This window comes from Neophocaena asiaeorientalis, unplaced genomic scaffold, assembly GCF_003031525.2.
Source record: "Neophocaena asiaeorientalis asiaeorientalis breed wild unplaced genomic scaffold, Neophocaena_asiaeorientalis_V1.1 scaffold87, whole genome shotgun sequence".
Lineage (NCBI taxonomy): Eukaryota > Metazoa > Chordata > Mammalia > Artiodactyla > Phocoenidae > Neophocaena > Neophocaena asiaeorientalis.
The window spans coordinates 2,214,915-2,236,019 of record NW_020175432.1 but is presented as its reverse complement, the minus strand read 5'-3'; the positions used below and the strand labels follow the sequence as shown (position 1 = coordinate 2,236,019).

Here is a 21,105-nt window from a genome sequence, read left to right as displayed (position 1 = left end):
AGCCCGCGGAGGGGAGGGGCTTGGAGGGGGGAGGGGGTCGGAGGGGAAGGGGACTCACGCGGACTGGAGGGGCTAAGACAGGGGTGGGAACTTTAGGGGGAAAGGCCTGGTTGGGGGAGGATTCAGAGAGCAGGTAGGAGCTCTGGCAGCTCTAGCTTTGGGGGGATGATTCACCTGAACCCCGTGTCCGTGACAGTAGATGAGGAAGCCCTGGAGTGGGAATGAAGGTTCTCGCTCCTGGGAGGGAGTGCTCTGTGTACAGTGACGGCTGTCTTTGTGCGCAGGGGCGGCGGAGAAGAGCTCCAAGCACGGGGCGGAGGACCGGACGCAGAACATCATCATGGTGCTCAAGGACCGCATGAAGATCCGGGAGCGCAACAAGCCCGAGATCTTCGAGCTCATCCAGGAGATCTTCGCGGTGACCAAGACCGCGCACACGCAGCAGATGAAGGCCGTCAAGCAGAGCGTGCTGGATGGAACGTCCAAGTGGTCGGCCAAGATCAGCATCACCGGTGAGGCCGCGGGGGGGAGGGGGAGGGACGGCCACGGGGGTCCCTTCTTCTCGGACCCCTGTGCTCCCTCCCACGCCCCTTCCTTCCCTTTGCTGCACGTATTTGAGCGTCCCCCTGACTTTCTCATGTCGGTGTATATACGTTTGTGCCCACAGCCTGGGCATATATGCCTCCAAACGTGTTGCACGAAACTATCTGGGTGCATCTCACTTGGTAGCCCCCAGAACCAGACTTCAAGAACAGGAGTTGAGGGCACACAGTTTATGTGGGAAGTGAACCCAGGAAGCCCCCAGGGGTATTGGGAAGTGAGACCAGGAGGGAATAAGCCACCGAGCAGGCGAAGCAGTGGACACCTAGGACCACTGGGGGACATTATTGACCTCTCAGGGCTGAGAGGTCCTTCCCAGGGGTGGGGGCCTTGTGGTGTTTATCCATTCCTCATCGTCATTGGGATTTCCCTGAAAACAGACTCCAAGATGAGGATTTCAGGGCAGATGGGTATCCAGGAGGTGGTCCCAGGGAGTGCCAGTGGGAGGTGGAGACATGAGTTTGAGAGCCGGGACGTAAAGAGCCCTGCGGAGGATGCCAATGAGTAGGTCATACTGTGGGCAACTGGGGGCTCAACCCTGCTGGGGACCTTAGGGGGACATTGTAGAGCACACACCCGAGTGTCCCACCCCAGGGGTGACCCTGGGGCACCTTCATATTCTTCATTGGATGAGGGTTCCCTGGATGTTAACTCTAGCAAGCCGAGCATGCCCAGTGGGTGTGTCCATGGGCTCCTGTGGCCAGAACAAAGCCCTCAGTTCTTGTCACAGGTGTTCCCTGTGGAGCCTGTGACAGTGTCTGTCCTTGGCATGCCTTGCTCCTTGAGCCCACATTTATATTTGTTTTGTGTGTCTTCCAGTGGTCTGTGCCCAGGGCTTGCAGGCAAAGGACAAGACAGGATCCAGTGACCCCTACGTCACCGTCCAGGTCGGGAAGACCAAGAAACGGACAAAAACCATCTATGGAAACCTGAACCCCGTGTGGGAGGAGAACTTCCACTTGTAAGTGTCTGGCTGGGCCCCCAGCCCCCTATATGGAGCTCCCTGTTGGAGCAGCTGAAGGGTGGGCTTCAAGACACCTGCCCTGGGATTTCCCTGGTGGTCCAGTGGTTAAGACTAAGTGCTCCCAATGCAGGGGGCCCGGGTTCCATCCCTGGTCAGGGAACTAGATCCCGCCTGTGACTCTAAAGATCCCACACGCAGCAAAGAAGATCCTGCGTGCCGCAACCCGGCACAGACCAAAAAAAAAGCCCCCTGCCCCAACCTCCTCTTCCCCCCTGCAGTGAATGTCACAACTCCTCGGACCGAATCAAGGTGCGTGTCTGGGATGAGGACGATGACATCAAATCTCGCGTGAAGCAGCGGTTCAAGAGGGAATCCGATGACTTCCTGGGGCAGACGATCATCGAGGTGCGGACACTCAGTGGCGAGATGGACGTGTGGTACAACCTGGGTGAGCAAGGGTGGGGTTCTGCAGGGGAGAGGGGAGGGGGTCCCGGGGAACCAACCAAAGTGGGGAGCCCAGCTGGAGGGGAAAGACAGTGTCAGCAGGAGTTAATCTAGGAGCCCAGTCTAACAGAGGAGGCAGAGTCTTGAGCCCAGTCTGATGGGGGCAAGAAGGAGCAGGCTGAGACGGTGAGCAGAACCCAGGACCCTCTTATTTCGGTGTGGGAGAGTGAGGGAGGGACAGACTCTCCGTATCTCATTCTGACGGGGAAGGCAGGAAGCAAGGCCTGAGGATCCTAGTGTAAGGAGAGAGGCACAGACCCAGGAATCTAACCTAAGAAAGGAGATTGAACTTTGAGAATCCAGTCTAAGGGAAGAGGTAGAGTTTGGGCTTCCTAATCTGAGAGGGGGAGCTACAGACCCAAGAGCCCTGTCTAAGGATGATGAGTAGAATCTGTGAGCCCAGTCTGAGGGCAGAGGAAGAACCCAGTCTGAGAGGGGTGAGCAGAGTCTAGAAACTTCTTAGTTTGGTTAGAGGACATCTAGATATCCTATTCTGATGGGGGAAGCAGGAAGCAAGACCTGGGGATCCTAGTCTGAGGAAAGAGGCACAGACCCAGGAATCCTGTCGAAGAAGACGGGTAGACTCCGAGGACCTTGATCTGATGGGGGAGGCAGAGTCTGGGAGCACAGCCTGGGGAAGAAGCAAGGCTCCTAGTCTAAAGAGGGAGATGCAGACCAAGGAAATTAATCTGAGTGAGGAAGGAAGATCTGGGATCCTAGTGAGGTGGGAGAGACAGGGCCTAAGAATTCTAGTCTAATGGGGGAGACACAAGTCTAGCAAGCCAATCTGAGGAGAAACACCTAGGCCTTAATTCAGGGAGTCTGACCGGGCTGCAGTTACGCCTATGTTAAAATAGTCCAGGGCTATATTGGGAAGTTCTGACACTGCCATCCCTTTCCGCCCTGCAGACAAGCGGACTGACAAATCTGCTGTGTCGGGTGCCATCCGGCTCCACATCAGTGTGGAGATCAAAGGCGAGGAGAAGGTGGCCCCCTACCACGTCCAGTATACCTGTTTGCACGAGGTGAGGCCCACTGCTCCACCCTGCATTTGAAGTTCACCTTCCTCTCCCACGTTACCTCCACTCACCCTTCCTGCCTGCCCTACCTCCTCCTTCCTCTTTCTGACCACACCATTCACATTCCCCTGGGCCTCTGAGACTGTCCCCTATGCCATTTCTCTGTGCTCAGAAAACTCCTCCCCGTCAGTCAACGTCCAGCTTCAGGGCCCCCTCCTCTAGAAGCCCTCCGTGACCTCCAGGCAGACTCTCACTACAGAGATCCAGGTCTTCCAACTGTCCCAGCCCTGAACACTCAGGGTTAGGTTTTTGTGTGCCTGGGTTTGTCTCCTCCAGCTGCCTAGGGGTTCCTGGAGAGAACTCAGTATGTTGAATGAATAAATGATTGGATGAATGAGTACTGAGTGAATAAAAGAATGGGTGGAAAGATGAAAGGATGGGTGGATAGATGTGTGCTTGATCTATTGGAAGTATAGATGAGTTGGATGCGTGAATTGGGGGTCGTTGGGTAGGTGGATGGGTGAATAGATGGATGGACAGATAGATGAAGGATGGAAGGATGGATGGATGGATAAATTGATGGGTGGATGGATAGGTGATGGATGGATGGTTGAATGGGTTGATAAGTTAGATGGACAGATTAAGCTGCGGGTAGTAGATGAGATAGATGGGCATGTAGTTGAATTACTAGACAGAAGGATGAGTGGACAGGTGAATTTGGGGGTAGTTGGTATGGTGGGTAGGTAGGTTGGTGGATAGATGGATGGATGGATGGAAGAAAGGGTGGGTGGATGGATGTATGGTTGACCCATCCACAGATGTATGGCTGGGAGAATTTTGGAGTAGTTGAATAGGTGGATGGATGAGAAGATGCATGGACAGATGGATGATGGATGGGTGGATTGATGGTTGATTGGGTAGAAGGATGAATTATTGGATGGACAGGTGAAGTTGCGGGTAAATGTATGGGATGGATGGATGTGTGGTTGAATTACTGAAAGAATGGATAAAGTGAACAGGTGGATTTTTGGGTAGTTGGATTGATGGGTAAGGGAGTAGATGGTTAGAGGGATGGGTGGGTGGATGGACAGATGGACGGATGGATGTGTGTGTAGTTGAACTATTGGGAGGATGGATGAGGGATAGCTGAAATTTGGGGTACTTGGATGGATGGATGGGTGGTGGACAGCTGAAAGGGTAGATGAATGAATTAATGAATAAACAGATGGATGATATAAGCTGCCCTATACTTGGGATCTCTGACCCCCGGTGTCCCTTTGCACTCTCTATGACACCTTCTCCCTTGTGGTGGCAGAACCTGTTCCACTTCGTGACAGACGTGCAGAACAACGGGGTCGTGAAGATCCCAGATGCCAAGGGTGACGACGCCTGGAAGGTTTACTATGATGAGACAGCCCAGGAGATTGTGGACGAGTTTGCCATGCGCTATGGCGTCGAGTCCATCTACCAAGCCATGACGTAAGGCTGCAGGCTGTGGTGGACATGAGGATGAGGTGCAGGAAACTGGGGGGAGGGGTGGTTACCAAGTGGACACTGGCAGATCTGGGGTGGGAGGGATTCTTGGGAGGAGGGGCCAGGGAGGAAGTGAGTGTGGTGGGGGTTATGTAATTTCCCTGGAGGTTAGACAAGTGCCATTGCTGGGGGCCAGAGTGACAAGGATGAGAGCTGGAGATAAGAGGCAGAGATAGGGCAATTCAGAGAGGAGACAAACTCAGAGGACAGAATCAAGAAGAGGAAAAGGGGACAGTTTGGGGGTTGTGAGGGCTGTCTTAGAGGCATTCTGGGGGCTGGACACCAGACCCAGTGCTTCCCATTCCCTCCTACCAGCCACTTTGCCTGCCTCTCCTCCAAGTACATGTGTCCTGGGGTGCCTGCCGTCATGAGCACCCTGCTTGCCAACATCAACGCCTATTACGCGCACACCACCGCCTCCACCAACGTGTCTGCCTCTGACCGCTTCGCAGCCTCCAACTTTGGGGTCAGTCCCAGGGGCAGGGGCCTGGAGATGAGGGAGAGCTTGACCCTGTGCTGGTCACACCTCGTGTGATTTCCAGATCCCCAATCTGGACCTGACTTGCTGTGTGACACTGCACCAGTCACTTCCCCTCTCTGAGCCTCATTTTACCCCTCTGTTGAATGGATGTTATGAGGGGTCAGTTCAACAACGGATGGGGTACACTTAACGTATAGCAACCACTTAGCCAATGTGGCGGCCACCTTTAGCTGCTACACTTGATCCCCAAGTCCCTGCTTTCATCCAACCTTCTCCTCCTCCTCTGCCTCCTCAGAAAGAACGCTTTGTGAAGCTCTTGGACCAGCTGCATAACTCCTTGCGGATTGACCTCTCCATGTATCGGGTGAGAAGAGCATGCATGATGATTTGCTCACCGCATGCATGTGTGTGCCTGGAGGGGACAGCTGCCAGCAGGCGTGCACATGGGAGGACCCATCTTAACATGTAGAATGTGTTCCTCTGACACATGTACACATATGTGGGCAGCACCTGCCCAAAAAGATTGGTGCATCCAAGCAGACACCCCAAGTTACTTCAAGGTGTTCTCAGTGACCCCTAACACACCTCCTGAAACTTGGAGGCTCTTGTGTCTCCCGTAAAACGCTGTCTCCCATCATCCCCTGGCCTTCTTCCATAACCCCACCTCTCTTCTCCCTTCCATAGAATAACTTCCCAGCCAGCAGCCCAGAGAGACTCCAGGACCTCAAATCCACGGTGGATCTTCTCACCAGCATCACCTTCTTTCGGATGAAGGTTGGAAAGGGGACCCAGTTCCATTAGCTCTCCAAGGAGTATACTCCAGGACTGTTAGCTCCTAAATGAGTAACATTTCTCCTGGAAAGCAGTGCCCTTTCTCAGTGACCCTCTGCTTTCACATTGCTACAACATTTCCTTAAAACCAGCTCTACTTGTAGTCACTTCCTGGGTACCTCCTGTCCCAACTGTGTACACCCATATCCATCTCACTTCCTCTTGCCAGGTGCAAGAACTGCAGAGCCCACCCCGAGCCAGCCAGGTGGTGAAGGACTGTGTGAAAGCCTGCCTCAACTCCACTTACGAATACATCTTCAACAATTGTCATGAACTCTACAGTCGAGAGTACCAGACTGACCCGGTGAGGACCCCAGATGAGGCAAAAGGGACTAGGGGACTCCAAACCAGACCCTGGTCCAAGTCCCAGATCTGCCCCTTCCCAAGCGATTTAACCATTCTGGGCCTCAGTATCTCCCCCTGTAAAATGGGGTCATAAACCCACATCTCAGGATTAAGGAGGAGATTCAATGAGATACAAGCTTCACATGAAACAGTTAAGTGCTTAGCACCTGGTACACAGTAGGAGCTCAATAAATTTGGTTTTACTTAAACTTAGTTGAGTCTGGCATAATACAATGTGCCTAGAATAGAGTCCCAGTTCAATAAATATTGAGTTGAATTGAATTTCTTCAGTTCAGTCTTGAACTCAATTTATTTGAGATCTTTCAACACATTGTTTACACATATAATGTCCCAGGATTGTCAGTAAGGTTTCCAGGAGCTTATACTCTATTAGGAAAGAAAAATGTATAAATTGGGAATTTACAATCTGGGGTGATTAGCACTGGATGGAGGAATTGCAAGAGGCTGTGGGAGCTGAGCCCCTTCCTCAGCTTGGGCTTCAGATAGGAGATAACACATAAGCTGAACTCAGTTCAATTTTATTTCATTCTGTTCATTTACATTCAGTTGAGTTGAAATCGAATCGCTCTTAACTGGGTTGAGATGAAGTAGATTAAACTGGGCTGGGTTTAGTTCAACTATGATCAGTTTAGATCTGTTTATTTCTGTTTGCTTGACTTAAGTTAATATTGCTCTAGGCTAATCAGTGAGCATCACTGAGTTGGACTGAGTTGACTTTAACTGAGTAAAAATGTATTCATCTCCATTCGGTTTACTTGAATTGAAATTGTTCTTGACTGGGTTGAGTTGGCTTCAGTTAGGATGAGCTAGGTTGTTGGATTAGGTACCGTTGAGTTCAACTGAGCTTGGTTGAACTGGACTTATTTCAGTTGAGTCTAACTATTTTCATTTCCATTGATTAACTAAAGCTGGATTGAGGTGGCCTGAGTATGTTAGGTTGAGATAAGTAGGTGGAGTTGGATTGGGTTGACTTGGGTTGAGTTGAATTAGATTACGTTGGGTTGGGTTGAGTTCAAGGTGATTTATTTCCGTTATTTTGATTTAGATTGATCTTGATCTTGAACAAGTTGATTAGGTTCAATCCAATTGGGTTCGTTTGAGTTTAATTCAATCCAGTTAAGTTTGATTCCACTAATTCAGTGTAATTGGCCCAGTTCCACTGAATTAACTCTGAAAACTGCCATCCGTTAAGCTAAGTGGTCCCGATTTGCATTCATTTCAGTTCTGTTTGGTTTAGCGGGCTTGAGTTTGTTCAACTAAATTCAGTTCCATTCAGTTTTATGAGTTGGGCCTAATTAAGCTTCGTTGAGCTGTGTGGACATGAGCTCTGTTGGGGCCAGTTTATGTGAGTTTAGTTCCTTTTCACGCAGACCTCACACCTGAAACTTACATATGTCAATGGGGCCCTTCCTCACTAACCTCCTGGCCCTCAATAATGAAATGTCTGAGCTCCCCACCCCTGGATCCTTTGTGGCCAACGTCCCCACTGTTCCTTCCAGGCCAAGAAGGGGGAAGTTCCCCCAGAGGAGCAGGGCCCCAGCATCAAGAACCTCGACTTCTGGTCCAAGCTGATCACTCTCATAGTGTCCATCATTGAGGAAGACAAGAATTCCTACACTCCCTGCCTCAACCAGTGAGTTCTATGTCTGTGCAGTTAGTTATCTGGAGGTCGTCGTGAATGTGTCACAGTTTTGTGTCTTGTGTGTAAAGGCGATCGTATCTAATTACATATGAAACGTTGTGTATGTGGGGGCAGTTGTGGGTGCGGTTGTGCATGGATGAAATATGGCATAATTGGCAAACAAACAAAACTGTGTGCGTGTACACGGTCATTGGTCAAATCAGACAGGTATTTACTGAGTTAGATACTCTACTAAATGTTTTGCGTGTACATCACACTCTCTCTTACATGTGTGTATAGTTGTGGTTTATGGATTTAATTGTTATTTGTGTACAGTTGTGGAATGTACTTTAATGTGCAATGTGTGTATTGTGTGAATGTGTGCACAGTTTTGGTTTGTGGCTTTACACGTCTGTAGAACTTTCGCCTGTGTTAGCCGAATGAGCTATTGTGTTTTACTGCTCCCTGAGGTGAGCGCTAGAAAGGCTCCTGTCTCTGGGGTGCCAGCATCTCTTGGTTACTTAGATATCGAGTTAAGATGAGGGATTTTGGATGGATGGACCAAATGATGGATGCATGAATGGGAGATGTATGGATGAATAGATGGATGGATGGATGGACAGGTGGATGGATGGATGGATGGATGAATAAGTGGATGGATGGATGGATAGATCGGTGGAAGGATGGGTGGGTGGATAAAGGAATGAATGCAGGGATGGATGGAGAGGTGGACAGATGGGTGAATAGACAGATGGGTGGGTGAATGGATAGGTAGATAGATGGATGAATGGGTTAATGAGTGAATGGAGGGATGGGTAGGTGGAGGCTCAGAGAGAAGCAGGGCCCCAGTGCAGAGTCACTCAGCAAGTCAGTAGCTATGAATGAACTTGAATCCAGACCCCTTGTCCGTCCCGCACTACCCTCTGGGGCTGGCAAGGCCAAAGCATCCTGTACCATCTGGCTTCTGTCTGCCAAGGTTTCATACTTTCATGGCCTTCACCAGGTTTCCCCAGGAACTGAACGTGGGTAAAATCAGCGCTGAAGTGATGTGGAATCTGTTTGCCCAGGATATGAAGTATGCAATGGAGGGTGAGTCCTCCCACCCCCGTATCTCCCAGCCTGGCTACAGCAGGTAGCTGTGCCTCAGTGTCCCTTCTAAGGCTGTGAGTGCCCTGGACCCTCATACCTGAGGTCAGACATCCGTGATGGCCAGAGTGGGCACTACCAAGACAGAGAGTGGCAGACCCTCCCGGCTAAGCTGCCCCCTTGCTTCCCCCACCAGAGCACGATAAGCATCGCCTATGCAAGAGTGCTGATTACATGAACCTCCACTTCAAGGTCAAATGGCTCTACAATGAGTATGTGACAGAGCTTCCTGCCTTTAAGGACCGAGTACCTGAGTATCCTGCGTAAGTCCTGTGCCCTGAACCCAAGCCAGAACTGTAGCGCTGACAGCTAGACTGAGGTCCAGGGTGGGAGGGTTGACCTCCTCAGAGTTCCCTGGGCATCAGGGGCACAGGTGGGGTACAAACCCAGTGTTCTCCATTCTCAGTCATTGGACTATGGACAGTTAATGATCACATGTATCAGGAACCGTGCTGAGCAGTCCCACTTGTCTTTTCTCATTTAATCCTTTCACCAATTCTACGAGATGGGAGTGTTGTCATTCCCACTTTGTGGATCAGGAAACAGGATAAAACGCTGAAGGATTTGCCCAAGGTGATGTCTAATTAGTGACGGAGCCGGGATTCGAACTCGGGATGTCTGACTCTCGGGCTTTGTTGGAGAGTGGGACGATGATCACCACTGACCAAGGACCTACTGTGTGCTGTATCAGGACGTCAGAGAATAAACCCACTTGCCCAGGGGCAGTTTATCAACCAGGATTTCCACATGTCTGGGCCTTGCTCTGACAATAGTCACGCCCTTCATTTCAAGGATGAAACAGCCAAGGCCTCGTGCAGGAGGGGAGCTGGGAAGCGGCCACCCAGGCCATAGCGTGATTTTGAGCAGAGGGTCAGGGGGACAGGAGACGGCAGGGCCGCATCCTGTCTCTCCATTCCAGGTGGTTTGAGCCCTTCGTCATCCAGTGGCTGGACGAGAATGAGGAAGTGTCCCGGGATTTCTTGCACGGAGCCCTGGAGCGAGACAAGAAGGATGGGGTAAGAAAGCTGATCCACCACCAAGGTCCCAGTCTGCTCACAGCGACCTCACTACTTCTGGGGTCCATTGGGATCCAATCTGGGGGCAAAAAATGCCCTTGGGATGAGGCCAGTCTCTGAAAGGTGCCAGCCATGTTTGTCTTGTTCACAGTGTTGACGGTCTTTTGTTCATCCAACAAACGAATGACGGTTTATCAAGCCCGACCCCTGCCCGCTGTGTACACCTCTAAGTCTTGGCTCTAAGTTCACCTTGCACACTGTCCATCCCATTATCATCCCAGGGCATTCTGGATCTCTCTGTGGAGAGCAAGAGTGTTGGGCTCTGGGAACTGTCTGGCTCTGACCTCTCTCCTCCCTCCTGTCCTCCCTCCCAATGCAGTTCCAACAGACTTCAGAGCATGCCCTGTTCTCTTGCTCCGTGGTGGATGTCTTCTCCCAGCTCAATCAGAGCTTTGAGATCATCAAGAAACTTGAGTGTCCTGACCCCCAGATCGTGGGGCACTACATGAGGCGCTTTGCCAAGGTTCGGGAGTGGGGATGGGGTCCAGGTGGGGGATGGAATAGGATCAAAGTTGGGGTTGGAGTTGAGGTTAGGATTGAGGTCAGAGTCAGGGTTGATACTGAGGTTGGGACTGAGTCAATCCTGGGTCAAGGTTGGGGTTGGTGCTATCACTGGCGTTCAGGTAGGGGTTGAGGTCAGTGTTGGAGTTGGTCATGCCATAGTGATTGGAATTGTGGTTGAAGTTTGAGGGTGGGATTTGAGGTTGAGGTTTGGGTTGAGGATAGGGCTGGTGATATCATTGGGATTGGAGTTGAAGTTGGGATCAGGGTTTGGGCTGAGGTTGAGTTTGAGGTTGGGATTGAGGTCAGGGTTGTGGTTAAAGCTGGAGTTGAATTTGGAGCTGGGGTCAGGCTTAGAGATGGGGTTGAGGTTGGGGTTAGTTTTAGGGTTACTATTAGGACTGAGATTCAATTGGGCATTGAGGTTGGAGTGAATGTTAGGATTTATGGAGAACGTGGGTGGGTGTTGGGGCGAGTTTGAAGGTTGGGACCATTGGCCTGGGGTTGAGGTTCAGATGGGTCGACTTTAACCTGGGGTGAAGTTGAGGATTGCAGATAGGAATTGGGATTCCATTTGGGACTGAGTTATGCTTGTGTTTGGGGCTGGGTTAATGTGATTGTTGGTTGCTCTTGAACCCAGCTTAAAAAAGAGCTGGGTCTATGTAAAATAATCATCTTCAGCTAGTGGTGTCTCCCGTTGGCCATGATGGTCATCCTGGATGGAGAATTCACCCAGCCCCAGTGGTCCATCTTAGGTGCTAGTAGGAGTTTGGGTTCATCCCTGATCTCACTAGTGGCTCTTGATGGGCCCATCCAAGCCCAGCCCCTTGTCTCACCCACCCTCTGTGTCCCCACCAGACCATCAGTAATGTGCTCCTCCAGTATGCGGACATCATCTCCAAGGACTTCGCCTCCTACTGCTCGAAGGAGAAGGAGAAAGTGGTGACCTGCAGGGATCCCTGTCCTGTTTCCTCCTAACCCCATTCCATACCCCCAGAGGTCCATCCTTCCCTGGGCTCTGATACCTGTGTCTGCATGTGTGTCCAACTGTGTGTGTCTTTGTGTCGGACTATGTGAGTCTTGGGGGTATCTGGAGGCGAGGGGATGTGCCTTCATGTCATTGTCTGGTTGTTGTGAATGAAGCCTTCAGTGTGTATGCTTCGGGGTATAAGCTCAAAACTTTGAGCCTACAAAGTTTTGAGCCCATGTAGGAGAATACTGGTATGTGACAAGAACTCCCCTTCCTGCTACTCCCAGAGGTCCAGCCCCTCTCCTGGACCCACCAGGTTCAGCCCACCCTGGGGGAGTCCTCCTTCCCCCTGTTGGTCCCCAGAGACACCCCCACCCAACACTCCCAGAAATCTGATCCCAAATGCTGTCTTCCATTCTCAGATGACCCTATGGGACCCCAGCTTCCTCCAGACCCAGACCTGGAACCATCTGAGGTCCCTGGCCGCGTGGGGGAGGGGAGGCTCTGGGGCGAGGTCCTGAGCACTGACTCCCTGTTCTGTCCCCATCCCCAGCCCTGCATCCTCATGAATAACACTCAGCAGCTGCGAGTTCAGCTAGAGAAGATGTTCGAAGCCATGGGAGGAAAGGAGGTGAGGCAGGGCCCCCGTGCGGCCATCATCATCCCCGCGTCCCTGCAGGCCCCAGAGCTTGTACCTGATGAATTCCACTTCAGCTACTCCGTCAAACCCAAACAAGCGGCTTAACTGTCTGGACCTCAGTTTCCTCTCCAGCCCCTTGGTATCCCTTTCCCTGGATTGGATCCCTTTCCCTGGGTTGGATGGGAAAATGCCCCATCCGTGTGGATGCCCTATAAACCTGACCTGATGTCCCTTCTCCCTCCTCAGCTGGATGCTGAGGCCAGTGACATCTTGAAGGAGCTACAGGTGAAACTCAACAACGTCTTAGATGAGCTCAGCCGGGTGTTTGCTACCAGGTGGGGGCATCTCCAGGGCTGGGAGCAGAAGGGAGGGGACAGCTCTCAGACCTCTGAGCCTGCGGCATCTGGAGACTCAGCAGATGTAGTGGCGAAGATCTCAGGCTAGGAGTTAGATGAAGTTGAATTCAATGCAGGCTTCACTGCTTACTAGCTGTGTGGCCTTGGGTGAGTTGCTTAACCTCTCTGAATCTTAGTTTACCCATCTGTAAAGTGGAGATGATGATAACAATAGTGCCTGAGTAGGACCGTGTGATGAAATAAACAACACAGGTAAATATCTGAGTCTGATGTCCATTTCTGCTATTAAATCCCGCCCTGGCTGTTATATGCCATGGCTCCCCGATGCTGGTGATAAGAGATCCACAGATCAGCTTCATCCTGCCTTTCTTCCAGAGGCCAGGAGAGTCTGATCTGAGCTCCTCCTCTCTGTGTTCCCAGCTTCCAGCCACACATTGAAGATTGTGTCAAGCAAATGGGCGACATCCTTAGCCAGGTGAAAGGCACAGGCAATGTGCCAGCCAGTGCCTGCAGCAGTGTGGCCCAGGATGCCGACAATGTACTGCAACCCATCATGGACCTGCTGGACAGCAAGTGAGCCAGGCCAGGTGGACTGAGTCCACCAGGGAGGGCTCCGGGGTCGGGCCTCAGAAACCTGGGGGCTGGCCTGGAGAGGATACTCAGGGCATGTTTGCTGGGTGGTGGTTGAATGGTTTGGACGGGTGGGTGAGTGGAGGCATGAAGGGATGGAAAAATGGGTGGGTTAATGACTGGAAGGATTGGTGGGTAAGTATTTGTATGGGTGAATGGATGGTAAATGACATGAGGGATGGGTGGGCAGATGGATGTGTGGATTAAAAGATAAATGCTTAGAAACCTAGATGGAGGGTATATGGGTAAAAGGATGGTTGGATAGATGAATGGATGGATGGAGAGTTGGGTAAATATTTGGATGGCTGAATAACTATTTGGAGGATGGGTGGATGGATGTCTGGGTGCGAGGATGGAAGAAAGGAAAGAAGGAAGGTAGGGAAAAGTGATGGAGGAAGAATTAAAGAAGGTTGCCGGAAGGATGGTTTGGTGGATGGGTGGGTCAGTTGTCGGAAGGATCATGGTGGATTGCCCTCTCTCAATCCCATACAGTCAGTCATGAACCCTTTGTTGTTTACCCTCTCATTCCCTTCCTCTCCCTTCTGAGCGTGGCCTCAGCCCCCTCATAGTCCCTGGTCTCCAAGCTTCCTATTCCAGATCGTCTCCTACTATGTTCTTTCAAACAGGAGAGTCTGGCTGTGTCTCTTCTCTCTTAAACACTCTCCCCACTGCCCTCATGCTAAGGCCCAGGCCTTCCTCCTAGACTTTGAGGCCCCTTCCAAGTCTAGCCCCTGCTCACCTGTCCAACCACCTTTCACTCTTCTCCCCATGCGTCATGCATCATAGCCCCATCAGACCACCCAGGGGTCCCTGTACAGGCTGTGCGCCCTCTTGCGAGCCCATGGAATGCCTTCCCACCTTGCCCATGTATTGAGGGGAAGGGGCTTCTCAGGTTAGGTCCATCTGGGCGCTCTCTCAGGCCTGTCCCTTGCCCCCAGCCTGACTCTCTTTGCCAAAATCTGTGAGAAGACGGTGCTGAAGCGGGTGCTGAAGGAGTTATGGAAGCTGGTCATGAACACCATGGAGAAGACCATCGTCCTGCCACCCCTCACTGACCAGACGGTGAGGCCCACAGGGGGCCAGAGGGGACACCTGGGCTTCCTCCTCTTTGGGAGCCCAGAGAGCTTGGCATCAAAGGCATTGGGGGCTTAGAGGTCATCCAGGCACAAGGGCCATCTGAGGGTATAGAAGCTACTGGAGGTCAGTGGGGCCATTCAAAAATCAGAGAGGTCACACATGGGTCAAAAGTCATCAAAGAGGTCATTTAAAGGTCAAGTAAAGAGATGTCTAGGGGACACAGGGGTCACATGTGGGTCACGAGATTATTCAAAGGTCAGAGATCACCCAGAAAACAGAGAGGTCAGCTTGGGGATCAAGGCCGTCCGTGGGTTACAGAGGTTATAGGGGCCAGTGGGTTCATCAGGGGGCTTTGGAGGTCAATCAAGAGACAAGGAGAGGAGATACCCAGATTTCAAAGATCAGAGACCAATAGAACAGAGAGCTCCAGGAGGTCAACCAGAGGTTACAGAGAGCATCCAAGTTCGTAGAGGTCAAGCAGAGGTCAGTGGTCATCCAGAGACCAGGACCGTGCCTCTGGGGCTTGGCCCCCCATCCACTGTCCCACCTCCCGCCTAGATGTGCCTGTGTCTGTCTGGGGCGGAGCATGGGGAGGGGCAGGGCCGGGAGGGAGGGAGGCCACGCCCACCCCCAATTATAAGTACGAAGGAGGGGCCTCCCTCCTCCCAAAACCTCGGCCCAGCACCTTCACATCTGCCCACATCTTTTAGTTAGAATTCGCCCTTACTCCCATGCTCAGACACCACCAGGATATCTGGGTCCCCGAAACCAGAAGGAAGTTCAAAGTCAATGGAGCTCCTCTGACCTCTCTTTTCAGCTGTGAACTGTTAGTTAGCCACCCAAAATACAGGTCCTCACCACCCCGGTCTGTATAGCTGATCAGTACAGACCCCACCACCAGCCCTGCTCACCCCACTTCCACCACACATACTAACACACAAGAATCCCAGACACACACCCAGGCACCCAGGTGGGGGACGATGTTGTGACTCCTTGGTGTCAGGCAGACTTGGCATCAAATCTCAGCCCAGCCATTCTCTCTGTGACCTTGGGAAGTCACTTCACCTCCCAACCTCCATTTCCTTGTCTGGAAAAAGAGGTTAATTGTAGCAGCTCTCTGAGTGTTGTGAGAACCAAATAGGATGAGGCGTTAAAGTGCTCGACTCAGTGACAGACTGAGGCAGTGCTCACTAAATTAGAGCTAATGTTATTGGTGGTGGTGGTAGTATGTAGACACATAGGAGGGCAGAGATCAGTTAAAACCACTTTAGAGTCCTCTTTTGTAGGCAAGACAAGGCTGTTACAAGATTTCACCTTGTCAAAAGTTCGCTAGTGCTCATCTCACTTCTTGGGGCTGCAGTGTGGGTCTTTGGCTGTAACTACATGGTGGCAGCGTACCCAACTACAGACAATGCATTTGTGGGTAGAGAGCTAAGGGAATTCACATTTATTGAGGATTCCCTGTATTCCAGACCTCATAGCTGTTGTTTCAGCTCACCTTCATGACAACCCTTTGAGTAGGATGGATGTTATTATTCCCATTTTACAGATGAGGAAAGCTGAGGCCCAGAGAGTCACTTGCTCAAAGCCACATAGTAAATATATGCCAGAATCAGGATTCAAATTCAGGTCTGTCTGAATATGGAGACTATTTGCTTTCCTGTTGACTCAAGAACCAAGAGCCTCATGTATACAGTAAATGTAAATGGATTATATTTTGGCAGCAACTTCTCTCTCTCTCTCTCTCTCTCTCTCTCTGGCTCTTTCTCTTTCCTATCTGACTCTCTTACCCTTTTTAAGAGTCAGTCATTAAGGCACACACACAATCCCCCCGGCAACCCTGTTACCAGCCCTCTGTGCAGTGCAGATGCCCTTTACTTCCTGTCCCCATGAGTATGTGTTATTACTCTGGATTCCCGTCCCACACAGCTTGCTAGGTTGATCACCTTGTGACATTGTCTCTGCAGGGCAACCTCTTGAGAAAACATGGCAAGGGATTAGAAAAGGTAATGAGGGCCTCGTCTGCACTGAGGTCCCAAGCTCTGGTGTCTGGGTGTGTGTGTGTGTATGTGTGTGTCCATTTGCATGGGCAGAAAGGCCAGCTGGGGGTCATGGGTAGGAGGAGGGTGTCCTAACGAAGTCCCACAAAACCAGAAGTCAGCGACAAAGTGATTCCCCAGGGACGTGGCTTAGCGTGTGTGCGCGTGTTTGTGTGCAAACAGCTCCTGCCCTCTCACGACAATACCCAAAGGGCTTATCCCAGCCCTGGGCTCAGCTGAAATTCTGTGGCTTCAAGAAGGGCCCAGACACTGGACAACTGCCCTGGACTGAGACATGTTTTGTTTTGTTTTTTTTATTCCAATGGGTGTTCGTTATAAGGAGATAGGAGCTGGGGCAACATGTGAACAGTTGCCCTTGCTGTGCCGTCATACGGGAGCTATCATGCCTGTGTGCGCACAAGTGGGGTCTCCGCCTCATGAACATGGGTTGTAGGGCTTCCCAACTCATTCATCCAGCCCTTTGGGGAACACGTGCAGTACGTCAGGCACCATATACGTGTATGTACATCCCTGGGGGGGTGGAGAGTGCGTGGGTTTATGTGTGTAATTGTGTACACGTGTGTGTTTTAGCTTGTGAATTCCGCACATGTGTGTGTCTTCGTATGTTGTCGGGGGTTTGTGTGTGTATAAACTTTCTGCACACCCATGGATGTGCCTGGGTGTGTGTCTGTGTGTTGACTGAACCGGTGATACCTGTTAGTACGCTTCTTTTAGAGTCAGGCCTGCTGGGGTAGGGTCTTGGGAGTTGGCGGAGGAGAGACTCTGAGCCTTCTCTTCTTTCCCCTCCCAAGGCACCCCATCTTGGGGCAGGCTGACTGTGGGATTGGACACCTGTCCCCAGGTGATGGGCTGATTCTAGCCTCCTGACATTCCAGAGTCTGGCCCCAGGTCCCCACCAGAGGACAAGGGAAGGTGCCTAGCTGGGGAGGGGTTCCAGCGTTAGACCCAGAACCTGGGAGGGAGCTCATGGGCTGTGCTTTGAGGGGGCAGGGAAGTCCCACTGAGTATCCTCTCAGCAGCCACCCGAACTCTGACCTTCGCCTGATTCTCTCCACAGGGCAGGGTGAAATTGCCAAGCCACTCAGATGTAAGACCAGCCTCTCCCTGTCTGTCTGGCTCCCACCCCACCCCCTACCTACCCACCACCCACCCCCTACCTTCTTCCACCTCTGTGATCCGTGCCATCCGGGGGTGTACCGTGACCCTGTCTGTTGGTCTCTTCTTCCTTTGTCTGTCTGGCTTGCTCGTGAGGGGTGGCGCGGGAAGGGTGGCAGGTGGGGAGGAGGGTGCTGCAGGGGAAACCAAGGTCCAGGCTGGGCTCCCGAGTAACTGTGCCTTGTGACAGCCTTGGGGAATCACAGACAAGGAATAAGAAGAGTAGCGACTGCCAGGATGCTAATAATAATACCAGTAGTGGCAGGGTGACCAGATCCCACTGGCCAGCTTGGAAAAGCCTCAATGTGATTCCAAACATCCCAGCTGTAAATGGCCCTCCTCCCTGTCTAGTCCTGCCTGGGACCCCCAGACCACCCCAGGACCCAGTAATTCAGGACTCATAACTTCACTGATACTCAGCTCCCCCCACAGCTGTTATCCCCTAAGCTAGTGTAGGTGCCCCTATTAGCCAGGGGAGGAAACTGAGGCCAAGAAAGGGCCAAAGACATGCCTCAGGTCACCCAACATAGTAATGGAGGAGACAGGACATGTAGCTTCCAGGCCACGACCCCGTCTCCCCTAACACTGCCCGTGACCTCAAAACAAAGTGATAGGAATCGTGAACACTGAACAAAGACACGATTAGTCCCAGCTAAGCTGGGATATGATTTCCCCCATCAAGATGGGAAAACTGGGGGGTGAGAGAGGTTAAATGACTTGCCCAGGGCCACATAGCAGAGCTGGGATTTGAACCCATGCCCACCCGGTTCATCGGAGCCATAACCAGGACGTCATATTGCTGATGTCTGTTTTGGGGGCGGGGTACTGAGGTGTGTGTTAAGGGGGAGGATTCTTCCTTTAAAAGGTCAGATTAACAGGCCCCCCCAGATTACTGGGGAAATTCTTCTACAGAGGGAATGGGCCCATGGTGGGTAGTGGTTTTCACTACACAGAGCCCATCCCATAGTTTGCTCAAGGCTCCATGACTTGGGGCTGGCAAGCCCCACCCATACCCGCAAACACCGTCACAGCCTGCTCTCTGTTTTCTTCTCTGTCCCACAAACCTGGGGTCATGGTGGAGATGGCAGGATGGGTAGCACCCCACGGGACTGAGATTTCTGGAGACAAGGTCACCGTCTCCTTCTCAGCACTTCCTGGGGGGCTCCAGACCTCTGTCCCCAGGACACAACCATTGCCCTGCCCAGAGCCTTTGGACAAGAACCAAGATGGCGTCCAGGGCCGGGGTGTCAGTGGCGGCTTGGGCAGTGGGCAGAAGGACCCCCCCACCCTCACCGGGGTTATGTCTGTTGTTACCTACAGGGAACCCAGATGATCTTCAATGCAGCCAAGGAGCTGGGTCAGCTATCTAAACTCAAGGTGAGGCCAGGGGTGGGGGCAGGGAATTGGGGTGGGAGGCTTCTTAGGGAAGAGGTCCCAGAATAGTGGCATGCTTTGCAGGCTCAAAGGACAGACACCCTAGTCAGACTGGCTTAATCACAATGTATTTGCTCAGTGTATTGAAAAGAGGTGCAAGGTTCAGCTTCAGGTACAGCTTGATCAAGAATACAAACAATTTATTTGACAAACATTTATTGAGCACCTGCTGTGTGCCAGCCACATGCTAGGCACTGGGAACACAATGATGAAAAGACAGACCCACTATCCAGCTCTTCAGAGTTTAGCAAGAATGAGACCCATAGGCAGATCCCCAAGGCAGAATTTGCTCTGCCCACGTGGACACTCTCTCCATCCATCCAGGACCACATGGTACGAGAAGAAGCCAAGAGCTTGACCCCGAAGCAGTGTGCAGTTGTTGAGCTGGCCCTGGACACTATCAAGGTGAGAGGCCACACCCCTGCCCATCCCAGATGGGGCAGGCAGAGGGTGTGGCTGGTGTGGACATGGACCTAGGCTCAAACCCGCCTTAATTCATTCCATTTATAAATACTTCCTGATGACCCTTCTATGTCAGCTCCAGGCTGGCTGATGGCAGGGACTTGAGGAGCCCCAGGCTGGATGTCAGCTGGATGTAGACATCCCCAGCCCTGTGGGGTCAGGACAGGGTAGAAGAAAAGATGGGAGAGCCCAGGGAGGGGGCAGTAAGGGCTTTCTGGATTAGAAGGCATGTGGGAGGTGGTGGGGTTTGAGGAATGCATAGAAATTCACAAGGCAAAGCAACAGCATTCTAGGCAGGGAACCAGTCCATGCAAGAACATGGAGACATGAAAGGGGCCGTGGTCTCCATGAAATAAAAAGCGTGAAAACTACTCTGAAGGAAATGTTTTGTTGAAATGGAGAACTACAGCACAACAGGGTTGGCAACACATGTAGTTGGGGTGGTTAAGGAAAACTCCTTGAAACCTTAATCAAAGAAAGACAGGGAGCCAGCCGTGGCAAAATAGGGAATGGGAGTGGGGCTGGGAGGGCCTTCCTGCCAGTGAGCATAGTAAGTGCAAAGGCCCTGAGGCAGGTATGTTCTAGGGAAGACTTTTGGAAAGAAGGCTGGGAGGGGTGCAGGGCATGGGTGTTATTCTGAGGGTGCTGGGAGTCCACAAGCATGTTTGGGGCAGGGGTGGAGGTGAGGGAATAGCAGGACCTGGGTGTTCTGAAGATCTGCCCTGTCGTGGCGTATCACAGCAGAGGGCAGTGGAGTGGGAGAGGGGAGTTGGGGCTGCCCAGCCCGATGCTCGGGTAGGGGTTCCTGCCAGCCTTACCTCTCTCCACCCTGTTCCCCACAGCAATACTTCCATGCGGGTGGCGTGGGCCTCAAGAAAACCTTCCTGGAGAAGAGTCCAGACCTGCAATCCCTGCGCTACGCCCTGTCCCTCTACACGCAGGCCACCGACCTGCTCATCAAGACATTCGTGCAGACGCAGTCGGCCCAGGGTAAGGAGCCACTGGTTAACGCGATGACAATCCCCGCCCGCAGGGGCAGCCGAGCCCCTCTGACTCACCTCCTCTGTGATGTCATGGGTCCGGGCCGAATTAGCAGCTCCGGGGCGCACCTGAGCTCCATGGTGTCACCAGGCCAATGAGCAATCTACAGCTCGAAGGGGCGGAACCTATGACGTCATTGGGCCAGGAGGGGATGACCTCTTCTGGGAAAATCCATGACGTCATGGGGTCAGGATGTGATTGAAAGCTGTGGGGAGGGATCTCTGACGGCCAGGACTAGGGAGTGATTGACAGCTCTTAAGGGCGGGACCTCGACGCCCTGGTTCCAGGGAGTGGTTGACATCTCTGGGGGAGGGACCTGTGACGGCAGTTGACTAAGGAGTGATTGACAGCTCTGGCAGGGGCGGGACCTATGACGTCACGCGGCCAAGGAATGATTGGCATCTCCCGGGGAGGGACCTCTGGGGGAATGGTTGAAAGTACCCCAGGGAGGGACCTCTGTACTGTCAGGGGTTAAGGAATGACAGCCCCAGAGATGGGAGGGACCCCGACCTGGAGGGGGCGGACGGAGAGGGAGTTCTCATTTCTCAAGTTCTCTCTTTCTCTCTCTCTTCTCTTGCCTCTGTCTCCTGTCCCTCTCTGAGTTCCCACACAGCAGCTGGGGCTGGGGGGGGGGGGGG

General features: G+C 52.3%; 1 protein-coding gene across 1 annotated transcript in view; it reads left to right on the top strand.

The window, feature by feature from the left end:
• Nucleotides 1-21,105, top strand: part of UNC13A (unc-13 homolog A) — a 61,863-nt gene that overhangs the window by 34,396 nt on the left and 6,362 nt on the right. The window contains exons 16-39 of the mRNA XM_024767470.1: nt 285-512; nt 1,420-1,561; nt 1,843-2,012; nt 2,978-3,093; nt 4,403-4,566; nt 4,936-5,086; nt 5,397-5,465; nt 5,786-5,875; nt 6,102-6,236; nt 7,798-7,931; nt 8,923-9,008; nt 9,202-9,328; nt 9,985-10,081; nt 10,461-10,604; nt 11,501-11,584; nt 12,166-12,243; nt 12,499-12,587; nt 13,029-13,181; nt 14,177-14,300; nt 16,283-16,321; nt 17,433-17,462; nt 18,851-18,907; nt 19,289-19,369; nt 20,269-20,416. Coding sequence (XP_024623238.1) covers nt 285-512; nt 1,420-1,561; nt 1,843-2,012; nt 2,978-3,093; nt 4,403-4,566; nt 4,936-5,086; nt 5,397-5,465; nt 5,786-5,875; nt 6,102-6,236; nt 7,798-7,931; nt 8,923-9,008; nt 9,202-9,328; nt 9,985-10,081; nt 10,461-10,604; nt 11,501-11,584; nt 12,166-12,243; nt 12,499-12,587; nt 13,029-13,181; nt 14,177-14,300; nt 16,283-16,321; nt 17,433-17,462; nt 18,851-18,907; nt 19,289-19,369; nt 20,269-20,416 — 2,736 coding nt within the window. The remainder of the gene's footprint in view (nt 1-284; nt 513-1,419; nt 1,562-1,842; nt 2,013-2,977; nt 3,094-4,402; nt 4,567-4,935; nt 5,087-5,396; nt 5,466-5,785; nt 5,876-6,101; nt 6,237-7,797; nt 7,932-8,922; nt 9,009-9,201; nt 9,329-9,984; nt 10,082-10,460; nt 10,605-11,500; nt 11,585-12,165; nt 12,244-12,498; nt 12,588-13,028; nt 13,182-14,176; nt 14,301-16,282; nt 16,322-17,432; nt 17,463-18,850; nt 18,908-19,288; nt 19,370-20,268; nt 20,417-21,105) is intronic.